The sequence below is a fragment of the Arvicanthis niloticus genome, chromosome 18 (genome assembly GCF_011762505.2).
Source record: "Arvicanthis niloticus isolate mArvNil1 chromosome 18, mArvNil1.pat.X, whole genome shotgun sequence".
Classification (NCBI taxonomy): Eukaryota; Metazoa; Chordata; class Mammalia; order Rodentia; family Muridae; genus Arvicanthis; species Arvicanthis niloticus.
The window spans coordinates 43,515,197-43,538,119 of NC_047675.1; the positions used below are offsets into that span (position 1 = coordinate 43,515,197).

Genomic DNA, 22,923 nt, shown 5'->3' on the forward strand with positions numbered 1-22,923 from the left:
TTCATTTTTTTCTTTTTTATTAGCATGGGTTAAGTATATGAGTTTCACTATGACATTTTCGAACATGTATATAATGTAGCTCGATCGGATTCGCCCCCACACCCTCTTTCATCCCATTCCTAATCGCTTTCCAACTAGATTCCTTTCTAATCTCTCTCTCTCTCTCTCTCTCTCTCTCTCTCTCTCTCTCTCTCTCTCTTTTTCTCTGTGTGTGTGTGTGTGTGTGTGTCTCCCAAAGAGCTTCATTTAGCTTGCTTACAGGAGCATGGAGCAACATAGAAGTAACTGAACCACTACAGAAAGTGTCTCCTCTTCCCCAGAAACCACCAACCACCTTCAGCTTTTCAGGGAGGAGTGGGTACCATGAGCTTCCCTCCTTCCCATGGCAGAATGGTGACAGACCCTATCATATAGAGTCTAGCACTGCCTCACAGCTACCGTTACGTCATGAGGATAGTAGTCATGTCATTCTCAGGAGACTGTCTCCCCAACACTTGCCCCACTTCCTCCTGCTTTTGCATCCTTTCCACCCTCTTTGCTACAAAGTCCTGTGAGGCTTTGAGGGAGTGATACGGACATCCTGTCTATAGATGAACACTCAACACTTAGCACTTCAACCAATTATGAATCTCAGAAGTAGAACTGGTGCACACTGCAGGGAGAAGCATCTCCAACTACAGCTGAGAGTAGCACTAATCTACAGATATAAATGGAAGAATTTATATAAATAAATATAAATGGAGAGCAGTTTCACAGGTACAGCTGCCCGATCCAGCAAAATAACAGCAGTAGGTCACACTTGGCCTGTGACCTCTCTTTCCATGAGCTTCTGGCCAGGTTTATGGCACCAGGAACAAACTCCCTCCCATGGGGCCAGCCTCCAATCCAATTCTGAAGTAGTTGGTTATTCCCCTAACAGACATGCCACTGTTGCACTAGAGGGTACACCTTGCCTGGTATTGGTAGTGCTGTATGCAGCTGAATAAGACTATTTTCCTCCAGCACCCTGAATAGACCTTTCTGGAACTATAAAATCTAGCAAGCAGAAAGGAAGCTTCCAGTTCAGTTCCAGCTGGATTTCTTTATGTGCTTCAGTTAAGGTGTAAGATGCCTTAGGCAATAGAGTTTTACTATCTAGTTCCGGAGGGCAACCAAGAGCACTGGCAATAGCCAATAGTGGTTTGGAGGCCTCAGGAATCTCCCTGATCAATGACTCACATCCCTGGCCATGAAGTTTAAAGACCCATTGTTAAGAAGTAATTTGAAGGCCCAGGAATGGTACCAGGTAATGTGACACATCTTCCAAAACCTGCATCCTTGAAAACCATCAAAGGAAGTGAGGCTCAGCTCTTATGGATAGTTTCTCTCTTCATATGGACAGGATTGTGGAAGGAGGGATCCATGCAAGAAGAGAAAGTGCCAAGAGTAGGACCAGAATTCCATCCCACAGAATAAACTCTGAGTCTTGACCTCCAGACCTTCTGCCATGACCGTGGGCTTTAAACCACTCTACCACGTCCTGCAGGTCAAATGGCTGAGGCTGGTAGCCTAGCTCTCTCTTGGCTTTCTCTAAGCTGAAGTAATGTGTGACGCCAGTTTTATAAACCTCAGTGCGGGTGAGGAAGGGCTGGAAGTTGTAGAGCCTGCCCACAATGAAGTGGGCCATCTCTACCAGGAAAGCAAAGCAGTAGATGAGGGTTAGAGGCAGGCGGGTGGATGGGAATTTGTAGCCCAGGCCCTCAACCAGTGGCCTAAAGAACTCAAAGTTATTTACAGGCCTACCATCTGAGATGAAGTAGGGCTGCCCAGAGGCAACATGGCCTTTATCAGCTTTTAGAGCCTCAGAGGCCAGAATGTGAGCCTTCGCCAGGTTATCTACGTGGACAAAATCAACCAGGCTCTGGGGGTCCCCATACACAAACCTGAACAGGCCCCTCTCAATGTAACTCACTATCCTGGGAAGGTGCCTTTGCTCTCCAGCCCCATAGATGCCAGCTGGCCTTATCGCGCAGGTTCTGAGTATACCATCTCCTTGCTTGAAAGCCAAGCCATTGGCTTCCAGGACCTTCTTCTCTGCGATGGACTTGGTCCTGGAGTAGTGATCCGGGTGCAGGTGAAGGGGCAGGTATGGCAGAGACTCGTCCCCGTTTCTGATGACTTGACCTCCAAAGATGACATTGAATGTGCTCGTGTAGACTAAGCTGGGCACTCCTCTCTCCAGGCAGGCCTGGAGGATGTTCTCCGTGCCACCCACATTGACCTCTTCGATCTGGGTTTTGTTCAGTTGCTCCCTCCCAGACATGCCATAAGAGGCGATATGGAACACGCACGTGACGTCAGCATCCTGGAAAGCCGCCGCCAGGTCAGAGACGCAGCGGATATCTCCACGGACGAACGTGATTCCCTCTGGAAGGTTCTGGGATGGTTCGATGATATCAAACAGAATCACATGGACTCCTTTCTCGTTCAGAGCGCAGCCAAGGCTGAGGTGAGAAAGATCAGGGTTAGGTCAGGTGACCCTTCGGCAGTGTCTAAGGAAAGCATAGGAAATGACTTGCCAACAAGGTAGGTCATCAGGAGTCACTTACCTATGTCTTCATCCCTACAGGTCTGTCTTAGATTTTGAAAAGAAACAGGGATCCCCCTCAACAACTCTGTGACAGACTGCCTACTGTGATTTAAATGTGAACCATCTCCCACAGGCTCAGGTCATTAAGCACTTGGTCCCCAGCTGGTGGCTCTGTTTTGCTGGAGAACAGTGGGCTGCCAGAGGTTGGTCTTGGGATTTGATTGACAGGCCCATCTCCTGTTGCTTTTCTGCTTTCTCATTTCAGGGGCACTGTGAGCAGTTAGTTGCTTCACATCCTGCTGCCACGCCCTGCCCTCGTATTCCTTTAAACCATAAGCCACCCTATATGTTTGCCCCTTAAATTGCTTCTTGTTAGATATTTATTTGGTCACAGTGATGAGAAAGAAAAAAAAAATGAATACAGTTGTCTTTAAGAACACTATCTTTGGTGACATGAATAGTCACCAGGCCCCAATTTACAGGTTTTAAAAATAAAGTTTCTTGAAGTGGAATACTTCCCTCCCCCTCTCCCCCCAATTTCAAGCCTGAAGAGAGATCACTATAGCTCACTTTTGTTTTAGAACTATATAAACATGTACATGTATATAAACGTGAGAGTCGAAAACTATCCAATAGAAGAATTCCATGAACTGACCGGAAGCCAAAATATCCTCCTCCTCCAGTAATGAGGACGGTTTCCTCTGGGCACCTTGGGGCATCCATACGGGACCGCGAAGGGACAACTGGACCTGCAGGAGGATGCCACAACGTTATGGCCCTGTATAAACATGCTTCACCTTTGTGAACAAGAAAAATATGGTTGGCCTGCTACTCGGTGATAGCATATGCACCCAGCATGTGTGAATCTCTGGTTATATGGCCAGCACCGAGAAACCCAACCCAAACAACAGAATACATTTAGTGCAGGAGCTACTCTGAGACACGTGGCTCCAGTCACAGGGCTGCCACATTGGCCACACCCTCTTACTCCTTGGCTTCAGATTCCTTCCTGGGTTAATATAAACATAGACATGCCTTCCTTGCCTACCCGACAAAGTTAATGTGAAGGTTAAATAAATAAAGAATGTGTGGGTGCTCTCGAAACCACGAAGTCCTTTTTGGACATGAGGCATCACTGTTGATTTTTGGAACCGATCAGGGCCTTTGGGAAGAATCACTTCGAAACGGGTTGGGAGAAGAAGGTTTTTTCTGGTTCACCAGAAAACCCAAGACAGAACTCTGTAGAAGCTTCTGGCATCTGCAGTGTGATTTGTGATTAACTCCATACTTAAAAACAGGGAGAAAAATTCCTTTCTGTAGCAAATCATGCCCTCCACCCTAGATACCTTGTGAGTGCTTTAAGGGAGAGTACTCAGAGCATTTGATGGGGTGGGGCTGGGGGTGGGTGTCTTGCTTCCGTCTCCCTCATTGGCTTACTCTCTAGCAGGCTCATCTCAAGACCCCAGCACTACCTTCTCTCAAGAATGTAACAAACAGAAACCGGCTAGAGAACTTGTTCAACACAGCAGAAAAATGGACCCAGAGGTACACAGTAACAGAGAGCTCAACCACCGCCCCTTCCCAACCACCTGCCATGACTCTGTTCTGAACAAGGAGAACAAGGAAGCGTAAGATCCGGGTGCTTGTGGTGCTGCGTGGGCCGGGGCGGCACTGGAAGAGGGCGCATGTGTGAAGAGCCGTGTGACGTCAGTCTGAGTGCACCAGCCAAGGTAAGAAGAGTAGGAATTCAAGGAGCAGCTGGGGGAACGGGGCAGGCAGATCAGCATCGAGATGGTTTTGTGAGCTTGTCTGAGACACTTTACTTTCTCGAAACTTACTTTCCTGTAAGCTGCGTGCTTCTAGAAAAGTAGCAATGTACAGCCGAAAGAGAGGACAGACGTGCTGTGGTGCTCACCACGAGTGTCACACAGCTCACCGGGCACTTTATGTGCCCCATGAGCTACCAAGAAAAAGCACTGCCATCACCCTGTTTCTTAGCAGAGAGTAAATAACTCTCCCATGCATTCCCAACGGATAGTCGATACCATGAACCCATACTCCTAACCTCTAAAACGGGGACTTTGGGGAAAGAGAACAGGCATCTGGTTTTTTTGTTTGTTTGTTTGTTTGTTTGTTTGTTTGTTTGTTTTTTAGCTGTGTAACTTTGGATCAATAAAATTGCTTTGAGCCTGTGGGGTTATCCAAAAAGTTGAGCCGCTGAGGACAAGTTTATAAAGATAAGATGGAATAATGGAGACAAAATTCCCCCAAACCTCCAGCATGGTATGGCTGTCCCACAGATGCCATTTCTCAGGTCCTTTCTTTCAAGCTCTGATGTGCATTCATTCAGTAGTTCCTATACAGCCGTGGTTGGAGCTCTCGTGACGCAGGGTAACAGAGATCAACATGTTCTAGAAATCTGTGCAGCGGATCTCTAGCCAGTGAGGCCAACTGGATCACTCACAAAGAGTCGAAGCTGTAGATAAGGCTCCCCCACAGTCTCAGGGGTGTGAGGCTACACTGAACCATTGAGAAAACTGGGCAAAATGGCGGGGAGGATGGCACCTGGGTCCCATGAAGCAAGTGCCGTCATTATGCTACAAGAAAATCTGTGAAGACCAGGACGTGAGGACCTCTTTAATATATCAAATGCTGACCTCAGAACATTATATGTGTCTGTGCGTATACATATATACACGTATTGATTTCTGTGTGTATAAGGCTGTTGTTCTTATGTATTCATGTATACATGGGCATGGAGTACTGGGGGGTCCCAAGACGTCAAATGCCCTTAAATAGGAGTTACCAACAATGGCAAGCTGCCGAGTAGGGGCTGGGAATAGACTCTGGGTCCTCTGGAAGAGCAGCCAGTGCTCCCAATCTCTGAGCCATCTTATCTTTTGCATTGCGTGGGTTTGAACACAGCCCTCATACATGCAAGGCATGTGCTCCACATCCCAGTCCTGTTTTCTGAAAACAGGATGCTCTCCTTGGAACTGGAGTGGCCATGAGAGCAAATGTCCCTCATGCTGGGGACTCCGAACTGGTATTTCCAGACCTCTGACCTTCACCCCATGACCTGTCTCAACCACCCACTCTTCTGCTAGCCACACTCCCTGCTTGAGCCCTGCATATCTTCTCTTCTTCCCTGTAACATGCTGGGCTCACTGGTATATCCTGTTCTTAGCACAGAGTGACCCATGTGCTAAGACCCATCCTCTAGGTCTGGCCCAGTTTAGTAAAACTGTGACAGACACAAGCGAACAGGGCCCTGAAGTATCAAATAGGCATTAGCATCCATGCGGGTGAATGTTACCATTTTTTAACTTAACTTCCTGAAGGGTGTTGAGTTACAGAATGGGACAGATGCCAGGCTCAGTGACACAGGGTGCTGGCGCTGTGGCACTCATTATGGGGACAGACTTCTGCTGACATCTAAGGAACAAGACAAGTACCTGAGACTTCACAGGAGGAGAGCTTGGTTTTTGGCTCACAGTTGCAAGAGTGTACATCTGAGGCCAGCTGGCTCTGTTGTTCTGGAGCTTGTGATGAGCCAAAGCATCATGCTGGGGAGTGCAGAGGCTCACCCCATGGTGGATGAAAACCAAAGCAAGAGAGGAAGAGGCTGTGAAGGATAGACCCTCAATGACTTAACTTCCTCCCTCTGGGTACCACTCCCAAAGGTTCAGCCACATCCCTACCATGGTGCCATGGGTGGGATGGAGCCTAAAGCACGTTGGACAATGAAGTACAAGTCATAGCACATGATCAACAGCGAAACAAAATTTACCTTTCCAAGAGATACAAGCAAGCGTGTTGCAGGAAGACAGAAGGAGGGGGGCTGACTCTGACCCCGGTCAGGGGTCACTTCCTGGAAGAGGAAGCTCAGAGCTGACTTCGGACCACAGGATTCAGGAAGACTCACATGAAGTAGAGAGTTTGTACAGGCTTGGGGCACATCACAAAGAGATTGAAGTGTCATGGTGAAGACTATGCCAGACAAGTGATGTGGGGCTCCATGTAGCTGGGATAACTGGGATGTAACCCAAGGCTATCATGTCCAGATAGACTTGGGGAATGAGGCTAGTTGGAACTGGCATAGAAACAGCCTTGCATTCCCTTCTGAGGAGTCTCAACTCCATTCTGTAGATAACCCGAGATTTTGGTTGGTTTATAGCAGGGTATCCATGCTTTCTGATCAAGAGTGGGCTTCCACTGAGGAAAGGAAGAGGCCTGGGACAGAGTCCAGGCAAGAGGTGACAAGGGGCTACATTAGAGGGGTGTTGGTAAGGGCTAAGGACCAACATACTCAGCTGGGACCAAGGAGATTAGAAGGAAAGACATTGAGGCAATGGCAGGAAGCACATAGGAGAAGCTGGAGGAAGGTGATGGTTTTGACAAAGGGATGGTGGAAATTATCCACCTTGTAAGAAGAGCTGTGACTGTGGGGGCTGGGGAGATGCTCAGTCAGTAATATGCTAGCCTAGCAAGCTCAAGAATCCCAGTTTATATCTAGATCTCATGTAAAAAAAAAATAGTTGGGTGTCATGGCATGTACCTGTGATTCCAAGGCTGGGGAGGTGGAGAGAAGATCTACGGGGCTCTCTTGTCAGTCAGCCTGGCCTAATTGATCTGGGTAAGAGATCCTGCCTTAAAAAACCCAATGTGAATGGTACCTGAAGAATGACACCCAAGAACAGGACACACACACACACACACACACACACACACATCATGGCTAATGAGATGCCAGATAACAGAGTTCAAACTATTCTAAATATCCCCATAGAATACCACTGAAAGGGGCCCAAGCATAGGTAAGGCTAATTAAAAACTTGTGACAGAGAAATATTTGGAATTGATTGGAATTAATCTTTGCTTTTATAACCACACATTCCAGTTCAGCCAGAAGGCCAGGGGTCAGAAATATCTAGTCAAAAGCAAACTCAGAAACTTGCCAGGTGTATTGATATTACCCCTGGTTACCTTCTAGCTAGTTCCAGAGAGATGTGAGGCAAGCACCTGCTGAATTGATCTATGAGAGGGCCAAAATAGAAAGGTTAAAGGCATTGGCAGTTTAGCAAGACAAACATCACTGGAAACAAAGCTTTCCCTCCAGGTCTAGAAAGTTCTGAGGTTAGGAGCCACAAAGTGGGGGTTTAGGGAGTAACCTCACCTATAACAATAATAAGAACATTAAAAAACAGAGAGGGGGAGGGGCTAGAAGTAAGGAGTTTGCTATGCAAGTGTGAAAATCTGAGTTTCAAGTTCAGATCCCCAGCACCCACCCCAAACCCAGGCATGTCTGCATGTGTCTGTAAGCCCAGTGTCAGGGGGCAAGAGACAGACTGACCCTGGGTGCTCAATGGCCAGCTAGTCTAGCTGAAAAAGGGAACTTCACATTCAGTAAAAGGCTCTGTCTCAAAATAAGAGGGTAGAGAGTAGTGGCTACCAGACCCCTTCTGGTTTCCATATGCACCTGCATGAGCACACACCCACACCTACACATGTACACATACCATAAACAGGTGTGCGGATGCCACACATTACATATACCGTATGTTAAGTGTGTGCCCCCGTGCATGCACACAAACACACATACACACACAGAGGGAGAGGAGGAGAGGGGGAAGAGAAGGGGGGGAAGTGAGAGAAAGAGAGAGAGAGAGAGAGAGAGAGAGAGAGAGAGAGAGAGAGAGATCGATCTTAGCAAAAACAGTCCATAGAAAACCCAGGAATTCCCCTTGAGAGATAAGCCAGGAGGAGAAAGAGTGTATAGCATCTCTCTGTCCTCCGGATGCTTACTTAGGACTTCTGTTGTATTACCTAGTTTCCATCTGACTCCTCCTGGGGTCACACTGTATCATTGCAACTGCTTGGAAGCGCTTCCAAAAAAAAAAAAAAAAAAAAAAAAAAAAAAAAAAAAAAAACCGTAGCTTTGCTCGGTAATTGCTTTTCTGTTGGGATGGGGGAGGCAGCATCTGACCTGAGCTGTCATTTTCTTAGGAACAGGTTAACAGTTAAACACATGATTAAGGAAAAGGAATCTTAATTAGGGAACAGGAAGCAGAAAGAGAGACGTTTCAAATCTGCCTGACCTCCTGATAACGCTAAGGTAAAGCAAGGGTAACAGTTGCCATCTCACTGGGAGTTGGAGGGAGAGAGTGATGAAATATGACCCAGAGTGTTTTCGATTTACAAAGACCTAATTAAATCTAAGGATCGGCAACAAAACCCGGAAATTATGCACACTGTTCTTCCAGCCCTGTGGTTCAAAGCCCCATGCCGCTTGCCCTCTGGCGCCTCACCTCAGTGCAGACATGGAGGCACAATTAGCATCTGGCCAACAGCAACTAAAGCAGAAAGAGTTTAAGATGTCCTAATGGCTAGATATTTTGGTTTTGTAGTGCTGGGGAGGGAACCCAGGGCCTTGTGTGCTAGGCAAATACTCTACCACCGAGCTAAGTTGCCTTGCATGCCAAAACAAAACAAAACAAAACAAACAAAAAACCTGGCTAAACAACAGCAACTGGGCCAGAGATGAAGCTCAGTAGGTAGAGGCTTATCTAGTAGGGAGAGCCAGATTCTCTTCTCCAGCAATGCATAAACTGGGCATAGCAGTGCAAACCTGAAATCCCTGTTCTCAGGAGGGAGAGACAGAAGATTTCAGCTAGAGAGTTCAAAGTCAGTATGTCAACAACAACACCCCCTCACCGCAACAAAACAAATCAATCTGTGCTTTCATACAGATAAAACATCTACCTGTCATGCCAGCGCTGGGGAGCCAGTGACAGGAGATTCACCAGTTCAAGTTCATCCTGAGCTACCTTATATGGGTCAGGTCTTCCTGCCCAACCACACGCTTCCTTCACCTAGATATCTGTTACACAAAGGGCGCTTGCAATTCTTTTACAGTGCTGACAATGATGGAATGAAATGGAGCGGCTTGTCTTCTTCCTGTATTTGTATTTCGAATAGTCCTCATCCTCTCTGCTACTTGAGTGCCTCCTTCCATCTTGAAGTAAGCATGCAAGCCATTCCATCCTACCTTAGTGGTGTTTTCCACCACTTCCTAAGCTCTTAATGTGTCAGCCACTGCGTTACAACTTGTTTAAAAATTATGTCACCGAGTGCTCATCACTGACTTAGAGACAGTGCTGTTTCAGAGCTCACCCTTAGCTACCTTTCCTCCTCCTCCTCCCCTTCCTCTTTCCTCCTCCTTGTCTTCTTCCTCTTCTTCTTCTTCTTCTTCTTCTTCTTCTTCTTCTTCTTCTTCTTCTTCTTCTTCTTCTTCTTCTTCCTCTTTTTCTTCTTCTTCTTCTTCTTCTTCTCCTCCTCCTCCTCCTCCTGCTCCTCCTCATCTTCCTCCTCCTTCTTCTTCTCCTTCTCCTCCTTCTCCTTGTCTTCTTCTTCTCCTTCTCCTCCTTCTCCTTGTCTTCTTCTTCTCCTTCTCCTCCTTCTCCTTGTCTTCTTCTTCTCCTTCTCCTTCTTCTCCTTCTCCTCCTCCTCCTTCTTTCTCTTTTCTTCTTCCTCTTCCTTCTCCTCCCTTCTTCACTTTTATTTTATCATTTCAAACAATTTATGTGCTGGTGCATCTCTGTCTTCAGTGTCTGCTGTGTATGTGCAGGTGTCCACCAGAGCCAGAACAGGACATTAGATCCCCTGCATCTGGAGTTACAGGGGGTGTGAAACACTGACTATAGGTTTTGGGAACTGAATCCATGTCCTCTGGAAGCTGAGCCATCTCTTTCCAGGCCCAGCCATTTGTTGTTGTTAGTTAGTTAGTTTTGAGACAGGGTCTCTCACTTCCTGGCTTTATTGATTTGGCTCAGCTAGCTAGCCAGTGAGCCCTAGGGATCCATCTGATTCCCACCTTCCCAGGGCTAGGATTTCACATACATGCCATTATAGCCAGCACCCATCTCATGCTTGCACAACAAACACTTTATGGCAAGGGCCGAGCCATCTTCTCATCCCCGCAAACATTTTATAGTCACCATTACCAATTCGTTCTTCAAATCACCATGGAAACTCTATGTGAATGTAGCCTCCTTCTCTAGAACCGTCTTCAGGGACAAAGAGCACCTGGATTAATGATCTGGATGGGTGAGCACTCCACAGCTTTTCAAACTGCCCCCGTCCTCCCTGTTACTCTCTGTTACTGTGTCTCCTGTCTCGAAGTCAGCATGCCTGTTACTCTGTTCTACCACGGTGGTGTCTCCTGCCATTTCATAAGTGCCAGGCACTGCGTGACAACATGTAACTATAAACTATGTCACTAAGTGCTCATCTCGGCCCTAAAGAGACAGCGCTAATCAGTAGGTCCCATTTTGCAAGTGAATAAACTCAGGCCCAGGGACAGAATGATCAACAACTCTAAGTCCCGTAGGTAGTAACTGGATACAGTGTTCCATGTATTCACGAGGCCAAGGGACATCTGACTCCATCACGAATGTCCCTACCATAGCAGTCCCAGAGGGCTGCCACAGAGTCTATGGCCTGAAGCAATAGGTATGGAGTGCACATTGATCTGGATTGTGTACGATTTCACAACCAGCACATTCTGTAATTGCTCAGGAAGGCAAAGGCGGAGCTTCCTTATCTACTTCCATGAGGCAGTGGGGATGTGTGACACAGTATTAAAATTCTTATATTGGGAATCATGAAATACGGGTCCTGGACTTAGATCTACCATCAGCTATGTGTGTGACCCTGGACAACTTTTTAGCCTTGCCTCCTCCTTCCTTACCATGCGAATCCAGCAACCGTGGTATGTAAGCTTGTTGTTTAGTACAGGCAAGGAATTTTAAAGGCATACCGCTGATGCTTAAGCACAGTTCCGAGGCGGCAGCAGTTAGACTCATCCAATTTGGTGATACTTACAACCGGAGTTCATAGATGTCTCTTGTCACCCTCAAGAACCATCCGTCATCTTCAGCGACTATCAGTCATCCTCAGCTGTCATTGGTCACCCTTAACTACCAGCTATCACCATCATCCACTACTTGTCATTCTCAAATGCCACCTGTTACCCTCAATGGTCACTTTTAACCCCTTTCACCCTCAGCTGGCTTGTCACAAGCCCGCCAAAGTGCGTTTAGGACCGCCCTGCCATCCCAGAATAAGGACCCTGTGGTGACGACAGCCTTTGCGACCCCAGTCCACTCACAGAAGCAGAAGACAGCGTGGCTTGTAGAAGCAAGACGAGAGAGCCTCTGGTGCCTTGCTGCCCCCTCCCCCCCTTCGCTTTGGAGCAAAAGTTGTCAGACTGGCTCCTAAAGCCGCTTCCGGGTCTCTCTAGGAAGCCTGGAGGTTCCCTCCTCTCTATGATGAGCAAGTGGTTTCTCAGTCTTAAATTGTGCAGAGGCAGTTCACGATTAATCTTGCCCAATTTTCTAGCAGTGTGTCTCAGAGTCTTTCCAGAGGGTCATCTAGACTCCGCTTCCTACCTCTGGCTTCTGCTTCCAGGCTTCCACCTCTCTGTGTACCCCTGTTAGTGAGTGCAGAACTGATCGAAGAAGGGGTTTAGCTCAGCCAGCTTCCTTGGATGGGTGGGCGGGCAGATGAACGGATAAAAGTGTGTATGGATAGGTGGACGGATGGGTGGATGGGTATGTGGGTAGATAGATAGGTGGGTGGATAGATGTGTAGGTGCATAGGTATGCGGGTGAGTAGATTGGGCTGATGGAGAGGTGGGTGAATGAATAGATAGATGCTGGGTAGATTGATGAGTAAATTACGGATGGGTGTGTGGGTGGATGCATCCACGGACTCCTTGGTGGAGAATGGACGGTGACAGATGAAGGTCTGTAGGTAACGGAGCATTCACTCTCCATGTTTCTTCAAAAATATTTTACTTTATGTGTATAAAAATATTTTATTTTATGTGTAATGAGTGTTTTGCCTGCAGGTATGCAACCACATGCCTGGTGCCCGAGGAAGTCAGAAGAAGGCCTCAGATCTCCCAGAAGTGGAGTTACAGGCCAGTTGCGAGCCACCATGTAAGTGTTGGAAGCTAAACCTACGTCCTCTGCAAGAGCAATAAATGCATTTGTCTGCTAAGCCATCTCTCCAGCCCTTCCACTTACCTTTTCAAAGTCTGTGTTTTTCTGAGTCTGGTATCTGTATGTGGATATGTTTGTTGTGTTCCTCATTTTGTTTTTCCAGCTCCACGTACTATGGCCACTGACTATGTAACTAGCCCGGCCCAACCTTTGTTCCTAAAGGATTTAGAAGGTACGAGGAGAGAAAGTTAGTTTTCTCCCTGTTAGGAACACCTTATGCCCTCTCATTAGGGCTGTGGGCTTATGGAAAGCTGCATCATCTGTGTATATAGCCCAAAGAGGTGAGTGGCTTATATGGGTCCCTACATCAGAGGGTTTTCTTCTGGAAACTGGAAAAATGGAGATTTTGACTCCAAGTGCTTTCCTTGTCAACAAAACGGGTCCCATATTCAGACTCAGATGGATTCAGACTCAAATGGGCTCACACAGATTATGTCATTCATGGCTTGGTTTTCCTCAGGCATATACATAAAGACATAAAGGTAGATGCAAGTCCCAGGACATCAAAATGAATGGAGGTCTGGAGAAGAAAGCCGAGCTGCTGGGAGGGACCCTGACTTTCTTGGCTGCCTGGTCTTCAGCTTCAATCTGGCTGTAGGCCTCAGGAGAGGGAAAAAGGGTTGTATTCAGTGGTCCTTAGGGACAGCTTTTCTGTGGCTCCTTGGGATATTAAAAACTTAGAAAAGAAGAAGATGGATGCTCAGGAGCTGGGAGCCCAGCTATGTACTCTTGAGACCAGCAGCCGTGGAAGAAGGGACCCCCGGAGAATTCTATACAGGCGATTGTTTTCCTGTGAGCAATCCCAGGATCCTCCAGGGGATGCCCACATTTCCTGTATGGATAAACACGAAGAGTGCTATATTACATGTTAATATTCCTTTGTCCCCCCGAGGACTCTTAAAATATAAACATTTACATCTGAAAGGAAAATTGCAGACTTTGTAATTACTCCCTGTGTTCTCACATGTGTTCTCATGCTGGTTAGTAGACTTTGTAAAAGCCCAGACACCCCCCCCCCAAAAAAAAAAAAAAAATCTAAGCTAAAAGTGACCGGAGAAAAAAATTATCCTTAGTCAGTTTACAGGTCAATTCAAATTTTATAGGCTATTTAAGAGACAAATGGGGTTGAATACCAAAATGGGGGCCTCGTTTAACTCTTCCTTTTTGATTTTTATAGAACACAGGATGAGGTGGGGCACATCGGGAATTGGTGCATAGCCATCTACAAACATGTTATTTATGACACAAATGAGTGTTTACAAACTCGGGATTTACATAATGACCCCTAAAGAGGAAGAGGGATATAACGAAGGTAGGAGTCAGACTCTAGATCAAGGAGAAAGATTTTAGTTTAAAGGACTAGAGCTGGGACCTGCAGGCTGCTCTTGAGGCAGATGTGGGTCACGGGCGTGCTTCAGAAAGATCACATGTCTGCCAGGCTTCCTCATTTTGTGTGCTGAGAATCATGTACACATCCATTAGGTCATCGTATTCTCACATGCATGCCCTCATGTTAAAGTTCTGGGATAACGAATGCATAGAAGAAGTCAACCCCGGGGAACATTCTAAGTATAAATAGGCCGATTTTTAGGAGTCCAGAAAGGGTTGAACAGCTGTATGTGTTTCCAACGAGTATTGGGGGATATTCCGTAATATCCCCCAAACCTTAGCGGCTTTGTGCAATAAAAACGTATTTTTTCCCTTTCATCAGCACCAAATTCAGGCTACAGGAAAGGAGAGGGTGCTCTATGAGTCACATATTCATTCAAGGACCTGAGCTTTCTCCACCTGCTGTGCTATCCTTTCCCACACAGCCTCTAGAGTCACCGAGGCAGGGGACGCACAAACGTGGCTCTCCCCAATAATCCTGTTTTTAAAAAATCGCAAAATTGTCTAATCTCTCCCCTGCTTTTAGGCCAGTTTTAAATTTTGTGAAGCGCGCGCACACACACACACACACACACACACACACACACACACACTGTTTCTGGCTATAGCTGTTCAAATCTCCAAGCAGGTCAGATGTTCCTCTGACCTAGCTTGGATCAGACATACATTCTACTGGAGTCTGCTGTGGCAAGGCGGTGCTGGAAGAGGAGCCAGGGTGAGCCACTTGAGTAGGTTGTGAATGATTACTGTAAACTGGGGCCGTTTCTAAAGACTTCATTGTGTGGACTGGAGGGATGCATCTGCAGGGAAAGCACACGATGCGCAAGCCTGTGTACCCGGAATTGATTTCCGGGAGAGAGAACTGGCTCCCAAAAGTTGTCTTCCGTACAGATATCCACACATGCTCCGTAATACAATCCACGTATGCTCCTTAATACAATCCACGCATGCTCCGTAATACATGAGTACCTGCACCCAGATAACAGCAACAAAAATACAAAAGAGATCTTTGTAGGCTTAGTCGACACCTTAAAATCTCAGTGAGATTCTGGTTCAGTGAGAGATCCTGTCTCAGCAAGTCCATATCCACACACTCACATGTATGCACTATGGACATGAGTGTATGTGTGCACATGCACGTGCACACCCACATGAATAAAAAAAATAAACATCCTTAAAAATACTAACCCTCCTTCAAGCCCCTTGAAAATCAATCAAGTTAAGTGACTTGTTCAGGCACAGACATGAATGGCAGGGCTGGGACCGAAAGTCACTGTCCCAGGCTCCAACTCCCTGCACTTAGAGTCCTGTCCTTTCTGTTGCTCTGTCTCTTGGATGACTGTATTCCCTCACCAACAAGGAAAATATTAAAAGGAGGGGGAAACAAATAGACAAAAGTCAAGAAACATTTAAATGGTGGTTAATGATTTCAAGAATTAATTTGTTTTAGGAAGGGAAATAAGCATGCATTACTTACAGTGCGTTTGATAAAACGATTTTCCCCACTACACATTAAAGAACTCTCCGAGTAACTTAATGAATGTTTATATTTCATTTATTCAGCAATTAAGCATCTTCACATTCTTTTATGGGCATTTATAGCACTTATTAAAAATTCTCAAGTATCCTATCTGGGTCAATGACTGTTCTTTTTTCCTTTAAAAAAAAGAAAACTTTGCAATATCTTATTATTAGAACCGTTGCCTTTCTCAGCACAAATTAAGTGACGTGTTTAAATAGTACTGATTAAAAACTTCATAAGATTAGCTTAGCTCTCAGTATCCCACCAGAAAAGTCTCTTTTGCAGTGGATGACAGTTAACAGAGGTCATGAATGGTCAAAACACAGAGAGTGAGTAGCTCCAGGGTGCCTGGCCCTAAGCAAGGACGTCTCATCACAGAAGGGATGGGGCTGGGAAGATTCTAAGAGCCAGAGGTTGGGGAGGATTGTTGGAAAACAGTGTCTTCTGGACCCGATTCAGGAACTGGTTACAGTTGTGGTTCCCTGCAGAAGACGCACACTAGAACATCACCATTAACATTTCAGCATAGAAAAAGGAGGGGCTCATGAGGACCCACCCATCCTTGAGGGATTACCGATAGTTAATGATGGCTGAGGGAAGAAGTGTGACATTTTGTCAGTGATGTAACCACTGACAAGTTGCTTATGCAACCACCAACCCATGCAACCACGACACTAATGTACACTGTACACACACACACACACACACACACACACACACACACACACACATTCACAGTGTATGCACACTCGCATGCGTGACACACATACACACCAAAGTAGGAGAGCACTTGTTAAGAAGACGGTTTTCACTGGGAGAAGGAATGGGAGATAAGAGAAAATAGTAGGCTAAAATTCATTATTTTCATGCACAAAAATATCAAGAAGAAAATATGAAATTTTATGCTATCCCGAGTTTCCTAGCCAAGAGGTGCCTCATTTTATACTTACAGTGATTGGTTGAGATGGTCACATGACACATGACTGGCTAGGATCTTTCAGCATCAGTATCGTTTCCTAGGAAATAAGACCTCTCAAGCTTTTGGCTGAAGCTCATGCCTGCCACTTCACTCTTCAGTGCTTTCAGGAAATGAGGCGTACAGACACCAGCTATGTTACCTAGTCAGGTTTTTTTTTTTTTTTTTGGTTTTTCGAGACAGGGTTTCTCTGTGTAGCCCTGGCTATCCTGGAACTCACCCTGTAGACCAGGCTGGCCTCGAACTCAGAAATCCGCCTGCCTCTGCCTCCCAAGTGCTGGGATTAAAGGTGTGCGCCACCACTGCCCGACTCTTAGTTTTGAATCGATGGTCATACGAATTCATTCTATTTACTGGAAAATCAAAGGAAAATATTTTAGGCTCCTGTAACTAGAAACTCAAAAGGTGGATTCAGCTGTCTCTCAGTTCAGCTTGCTAATGTTTGGCTGGCCTCTTTCCTGTGGCAAGAAAAAAAATAAAAAAATGAGATTTGCTGGTAGCCAAAGTCAGCAGCTTCCTCGTTGCCTGGACTCCTCAGAAGGGAAGCTTTCTGTCCTAGTATAAGTCGCAGGGAAGATTCTGATTGGATAGCCATGGGTCACTTGGCCGTCTCTTACTTCATCACTATAACTGGAAGACATCTTCTGATTAGTTGGAACTGTGTCTCCTGTTACAAATTAACATAAATGTGGACGCTTAAAGCCCTACGACTAGTCTCTTACAGCCCCAGAGGCAGTAATTGGAAGTCATTCTCACCTGATTAAAGTCAAGGTGTCGATGTGGCTACCCATGGAGGAACTGCAGGAGAATTTGCTGTTATGTATTCCAATTTCAAGAGTTGTGTTATTTAAAAAATTTAAAACTATGTTTAGCGTGTGTGTGTGTGTGTGTGTGTGTGTGTGTGTGTGTGTGTGTGTAGAAAAGAGGACTCTTTCCATCACCATATAGGTCCTGCAGATATAACTCAGTCTAAGTCTAGTGGCAAGCAACTGAGCTGAACTCTAGTCAACCCAACGCTTATTCTTTGCAACTCTTGACTCATGGGATTTTCACCTCAAAGATCGCAGAAGCTGAAATTCTTCTATTATCATAAGGCACGGCCTTTCTCTCCTCAGAGTTTAATCTCCTTTGTGCACTTTCTTATTTATACTTGTGAGTACATTTAGGGATCATATTGATAACACTCAATAGTCACTGGTTCAAGATCTGTAACTTAACCACGTCTTCAAGGCCCTCTCTGTCATGTTAAATTATATTTCTGGCTTCCAGGCACTAAGGATATGGATACTTTGGGGGACATATTTACTCTAACACAGACAGATTTTGCTCTCATTCAATGTCAAGACAGAAAAATATTGTAGAAGATGTCAGAGATTGTACCCCCAAGAAGGTGTTTGGGGAACACATAAAAAACACTCTATCAACCAAGGCAGCCATTTTATACTCTATGGAACATCGTTGGTTGTTACCCAAAGTGTGTCTCTCTTTTCTTCCACAGTGATAGCACTTTACTGTCCTGCATGGTCATTTATATAATACTACTCTACTTTTCAATCTTCACTGTAGGAAAGCATGCCTACGTGGCTAAGTTTTTACCAGAAAGGTGTGATTGAAATGATGTGTTCAATTCTTGCATCAGATGTTAAGAAGAGTTGATTTCTCCCTCCACCATCCCCTTTTCCTTTTTCACGGGCTGAAATTCAGTGGTTACTGTGCTGGTTAAGTCTCTGTTGTCAAGATGGCACAAACCTAGAGTTACCTGGGAAGAGAAAACCTCAACTGAGGAAATGCCCAGATCAGAATGGCCTGTGTTCATCTTTGTGAGAGATTTTCTATAATATTCCCTTAATGAGCAAATATTTTGGAGGCTTTTCTGTTTTACCAGCAGTGATTGATGTGGGCAGGTCCAGTCCACTGTGGGTGGCACCGTCCCTAGGCAGGTGGGCCTGTAATGTGTAAGCAAAATAACTGAGCATTGTCCAGCGAGCAAGCTAATAAGCAGCTTTTGCCAGTATCTCCTGCCTCCAGTTTCTGTCTTTATCTCCTGTCCTGTCTTCCCTCAATGATGGACCATGTCCTGAAATGGTAAAGTGAATTTCTCTTCAGGTTGCTTTTGTCAGTACATTATCGCAGCAACAGAAAAGAGAACCAGAAGAGCTGTCTACTTGGCTTCAACTGTGTGTGTGCAGATAACAATAAGACAGAGAAACCTGGACTCCTAAATGGCCCCATGGGGGAGATCCCCTCACTAGCTTTGCTAACCCAGGTAGTTTAACTGCTATGTAAGACCATATGTAATATATTAATAATAATTATAATAATACTTATAATAATTAGTAATCATTATATTACATATAATTAATAATACATTATATGTAAGTTGGATTTTTATTGAAATAATTATTAATAAATAATACAAAGAGCTCCCTATATGTTTCAGCCAGATTCCATCAATAACAGCTCTTTATAAAACTATAGAATAGTACTATAACCAAAATATTAACATTAATATAATAAACAGATATTAAAATGTATATTTATATTATAAATGTAAAAAATTTACTATATATATTTTATAATACAATATAATATTTATACATATTTTATAATAAATATACTATTTATATTATATTGCATGTGACATATTACATGTTATATATAATATTTATTGCATATTATTATATTGTATTTGTATTTATTATAATTTTTATATTATATTATACATTTTTATATTATAAATGTGTGTTTGCATGTGGCTATATGAACATAAACTCAAGTGCCTGAGGATGCCAGAAGAGAGTGTTGTCTCCCCTGGGCCTGCACTCATGGTCTCATGGTCGTTGTGAGCCTCCTGACATGGCTTCTGGGAAATGAACTCAAATCCTCTGCAAGAGCACCAAGCACCCTTGACCGTGAAGTCACCCCTCCAGCCCCACAAACCACATATCTTATCTGTATTTTCTCTTTAACTTGTATCCACTGGTACGTGTGCTCCTTCCTAACCATTTTACCACAGGCACAGGCTTAATGAGCAAATATTTTGGAGGTTTTTCTGTTTTACCAGCAGTTGGACCTTTGCGCCAAGACAAGATAGTAAAACAGCATCCACCAAGAGAGGAAGAAGCGTTGGAGGGAGGATGGTTCTTAAGTGTCCTTTTCATTGCCCTGCAGAATACCTTTGTTCAACAGTAGGCTGGGCTGAGCACCCAGCATCATCCTTAGATCTAGGACGAGGCAGCTGGAAGGAAGACAGTCCCCTCTGAGTAGCAGTGGTGGTTCTATCACCTACTGCAACTGCTATGTAGCAACACGATACAAATGATGCTTGCACCACAAGGAGCATTCTCTGGGAGCCATCTGCTCCTGACTGCCTTGCTTAGAACCTCCTTTAGAAAAGGAGTCATGAGCAACTCTTGCCTCAGTGGGAAGGTATATGGTGACCCCCCCCAAACACATATACGTACACACTCTTGGGAGGGCATGTCTCTTCTCTGGATAGTGTCTGCAATGAGTTCTGGTGTGACTGGACCGAGACCACATCCCTTCCAAGCCCACGACCATGTCTGAGTTCTCGACTTTCCAGAACCAGACCTTGAAGTTAAGAGTCAGTGCGAAAGGGCTGTGTTTTGGTTGTGAAATGTCCCTTGGTCTCAATTGATGGTGATATTCTGGGAGGCTGTGGTACCATGAGGAAGTGAGGTCTAGGTTCAACTATAGGCTACTGGGGTGGACCTCTGAGTAATGTATTCTACTTCTGGATCTGGCTTGGCTTCCTGTGCTTTTTGATCAGTCCCACATGAGAACTCAGTTCTAGAAGCTTCTACCATCATGGACTCATTTTACCTACAATACCTTCTCCACTATAATGGGCTTCATTGAACCATGAGCTCAAACAAACCTTTCCTTAAGTTGCTTCTCAGGCATGCTGTTGTGATGACAGCAAAAGCTGGCAAAACCCATGAGTTTATCTCAGAGGAGATTCTAGCAGGAAAAGGAGACAGATGACTCCCCTGTGGGCCGATGAGTTTGGTCCCTTGGGAGAGCACTAGAGCTAGGAACCAATACCCTCTCAGAGCTATCCTACCTTCCAGGTAGGACCATTTCCTGTTTGTTCACCAGGACAATCTGGTTATGGCTGAGGATGACCTTGAGGTGTACTTACCCTGCCACCTCCAGCATCCCACAGAAAACAATACACATACATGAAGGTGCCTGCGTTTGAAAGTTGAGCATGCGTGCACAGGTGTGGCGACTAGAGGTGGGCCAGTGGGGCACCTGTAGCGTCTGCTACACACAGGAATGTCTCAGTTCTGTGCCCTCTGACTTTACCCCTGCAGATCTGCTCTCTAGTGTCCCCACCGCCCCCCAGGCTCCTGGTTTCTCTGGGCACAGATCCCTGGATTGTTACGGAGAAAGCAGCAGCTGAAGTGAAATCCAGTAACCCCAGTAGGCGGTTTCCTAAAGAGAAGGGAGACCAGAGAAAGTGTGGTAGAAGCCAGGAGCCAAAGAGGCAGGTAGGAGTCTGGTTTGCAGAGTGGTGAGGTGTTATTTCTGCAATGGGATAAAAGAGGAAGCATTCTTTCATGTAGTGCAAGCCATGTTGAATCTGAAGGGGGAGGCCTTGTCCACATGCTGAGACGGTCCAGGAGGATGGAGGGAGATGGAAACAGAGGAAGGAGAAACACAGTGTATCTTTTCTTCAGGTTACCGAACCAATTACCGTAGACTACCAAACACAATCCAAAACCATAACTGGTGAAAGTCCCAGGTCAGAGAGCCAACACAGCTTCCAGGCTTACAGATACTGTCTGCTTGCTGGGTTTGATGTAATGGGAACGATGCTAGCAAGCTTACTGGGCTTTCCTTATAAGGACACTTTTAATGCTGATGACCTAGTCACCCCAGAGCCCCGCCTTTAATACCATCGCATTGCATGAAGACTTTAGTGTATGATTTCAGCGGCGGCGCGAGTATTCAGACCACAGCTTCTCCCTCAGGGGAAAAGCCTGATTGCTTCTCCATGCTCTTCAGAGCAACACCTGCCAACGCTTTCCTGACAGGGTCGGAGAGGCTCCTTCCACCTGCACAAATATGTTCTCCCATGGGCCATATGTTTGGAGATGGTGGTTTCCAAACAGACTGGTGCCATCAGCTGGGAGATGTCACAACTAGTCTTACTTATAAAGAATAGTTCGCTTGCAGTAATGAGCGCGCGCGCGTGTGTGCGTGTGTGCGTGCGTGCGTGCGTGCGTGCGTGTGTGTGTGTGTGTGTGTGTGTGTGCATGCAAGTATGGTGTTTGTATACATGTGTATGCAGGTGTATGCCACCTATATACATGTTCACAGAGGAGTAGGAGGACATCAAGGGCTCTGTTCCATAACCCCCACCTTATTCCTTTGAGACAACATCTTATACTTAACTGGAAACTATGCTAGTAGCCAAGGATCCTCCTGACTCAATCCCCACCTGCCCCCCATTCAGATGTTTGTGGCCTTTTTCTGTGGATGCTGAGGCTCTGAGTTCAGGTCCTCAAGCTTGTGGAAAGCACACTTTTAACCACTGAGGTATCTGTCTCACCCCATGACTTCCCATTTTAAACTTCTAAACATAGAAGAAAGAAATCAAGATTAGAAGCATGGACTTCGTAGTCCGAGCCGAGGAGACCTGGATCCTGGCTGAAATGAGGTGGTGCCTGCCTCCTGACGGACACCCCCTCCACCCCAACTTAGATGTGTAGAGCCAGGTGTAGTGGTACAAGCCTGCAATCTCAGCACTCGGGGGGGGGGGGGAAGAGGCAGGAGGATTGTTGTGAGTTCAAGGCTAAGCAAAAGATTATAAGTGTAAAACGTTCACAGGGGTGTTTATAGCAGCATGATTCTTGGCAGTTCCAAACTGGAAATATCTAGAATGGTGAGTGATGGACAAATGAATCCATGAGTGAGTGTTTTGTGTTCACTTAATAGGATATATTTCAGCCACAAAATGTAATGAACTGCTAGTGTGTGCTACCACATGGACAAGCCATAAAAACATGATCCCCCTGCCCTCATTAGCCAGTTCAAGAGGCCAGACACGGCGGGGGTGGGGGGTGGGGGGGCGGAAGGGAACTACTGACTGCATGATTTCACTTGTAGAATTGGCCAGAATAGACAAATCCCTGAGAAAGAAAGCACATGGGTGGTGTCTAGGAGCTGGGGGTGGGGGTGGGGGGCTTGAGGTGAGGGGTGACTTGAGGGGAGGGAGTATAGTATTTCTTTCTGGGGTGGTGAAATGTAATTTTGGTTATGTAACTTTGTGAATAGGAGTCACTGAATTGAACAAGCAGAGTGAATAGACTGCGTAATGTGCGAATTATACATCAATACAGCTGTCATAAAAATCTTACTACAGTCTCATTCTAAT

General features: G+C 45.6%; 1 protein-coding gene and 2 long non-coding RNA genes across 12 annotated transcripts in view; 1 reads left to right on the forward strand and 2 right to left on the reverse strand.

The window, feature by feature from the left end:
- Sdr42e1 (short chain dehydrogenase/reductase family 42E, member 1) lies at positions 1-12,763 on the reverse strand. Of its 5 annotated transcripts, none has more exons than XM_076915946.1 (3): positions 12,658-12,763; positions 3,225-3,318; positions 1-2,483 (listed from the first exon to the last, which is right to left on the reverse strand). In XM_076915946.1, the coding sequence occupies exons 2-3, from the start codon at positions 3,290-3,292 to the stop codon at positions 1,370-1,372; spliced, it is 1,182 nt and encodes a 393-aa protein (XP_076772061.1). In that variant the 5' UTR covers positions 3,293-3,318; positions 12,658-12,763; the 3' UTR covers positions 1-1,369. The 5 variants fall into 5 exon arrangements, with proteins under 5 accessions (XP_076772061.1, XP_076772062.1, XP_034379049.1 ...); XM_076915947.1 differs by lacking the exon at positions 12,658-12,763 and adding an exon at positions 12,019-12,056; XM_034523158.2 differs by lacking the exon at positions 12,658-12,763 and adding an exon at positions 11,739-11,993.
- The window catches only part of LOC143434988 (uncharacterized), a 25,250-nt gene continuing 6,489 nt past the window's right edge, over positions 4,163-22,923 (forward strand). Inside the window, exons 1-4 of one of the 6 annotated variants that reach the window (XR_013104911.1) lie at positions 4,169-4,299; positions 12,480-12,570; positions 12,737-12,805; positions 13,094-15,652. This is a non-coding gene — a long non-coding RNA (uncharacterized LOC143434988). Of the gene's footprint in view, positions 4,300-11,203; positions 11,340-12,057; positions 12,383-12,479; positions 12,571-12,736; positions 15,653-22,923 lie in introns of those variants that run through there. The other 5 variants (XR_013104914.1, XR_013104916.1, XR_013104912.1 and 2 more) reach the window with 5 other exon arrangements.
- LOC143434990 (uncharacterized) lies at positions 13,328-18,970 on the reverse strand. The gene is made up of 3 exons (XR_013104928.1): positions 16,741-18,970; positions 16,495-16,560; positions 13,328-13,465 (listed from the first exon to the last, which is right to left on the reverse strand). It is a non-coding gene; the product is annotated as an uncharacterized LOC143434990 (long non-coding RNA).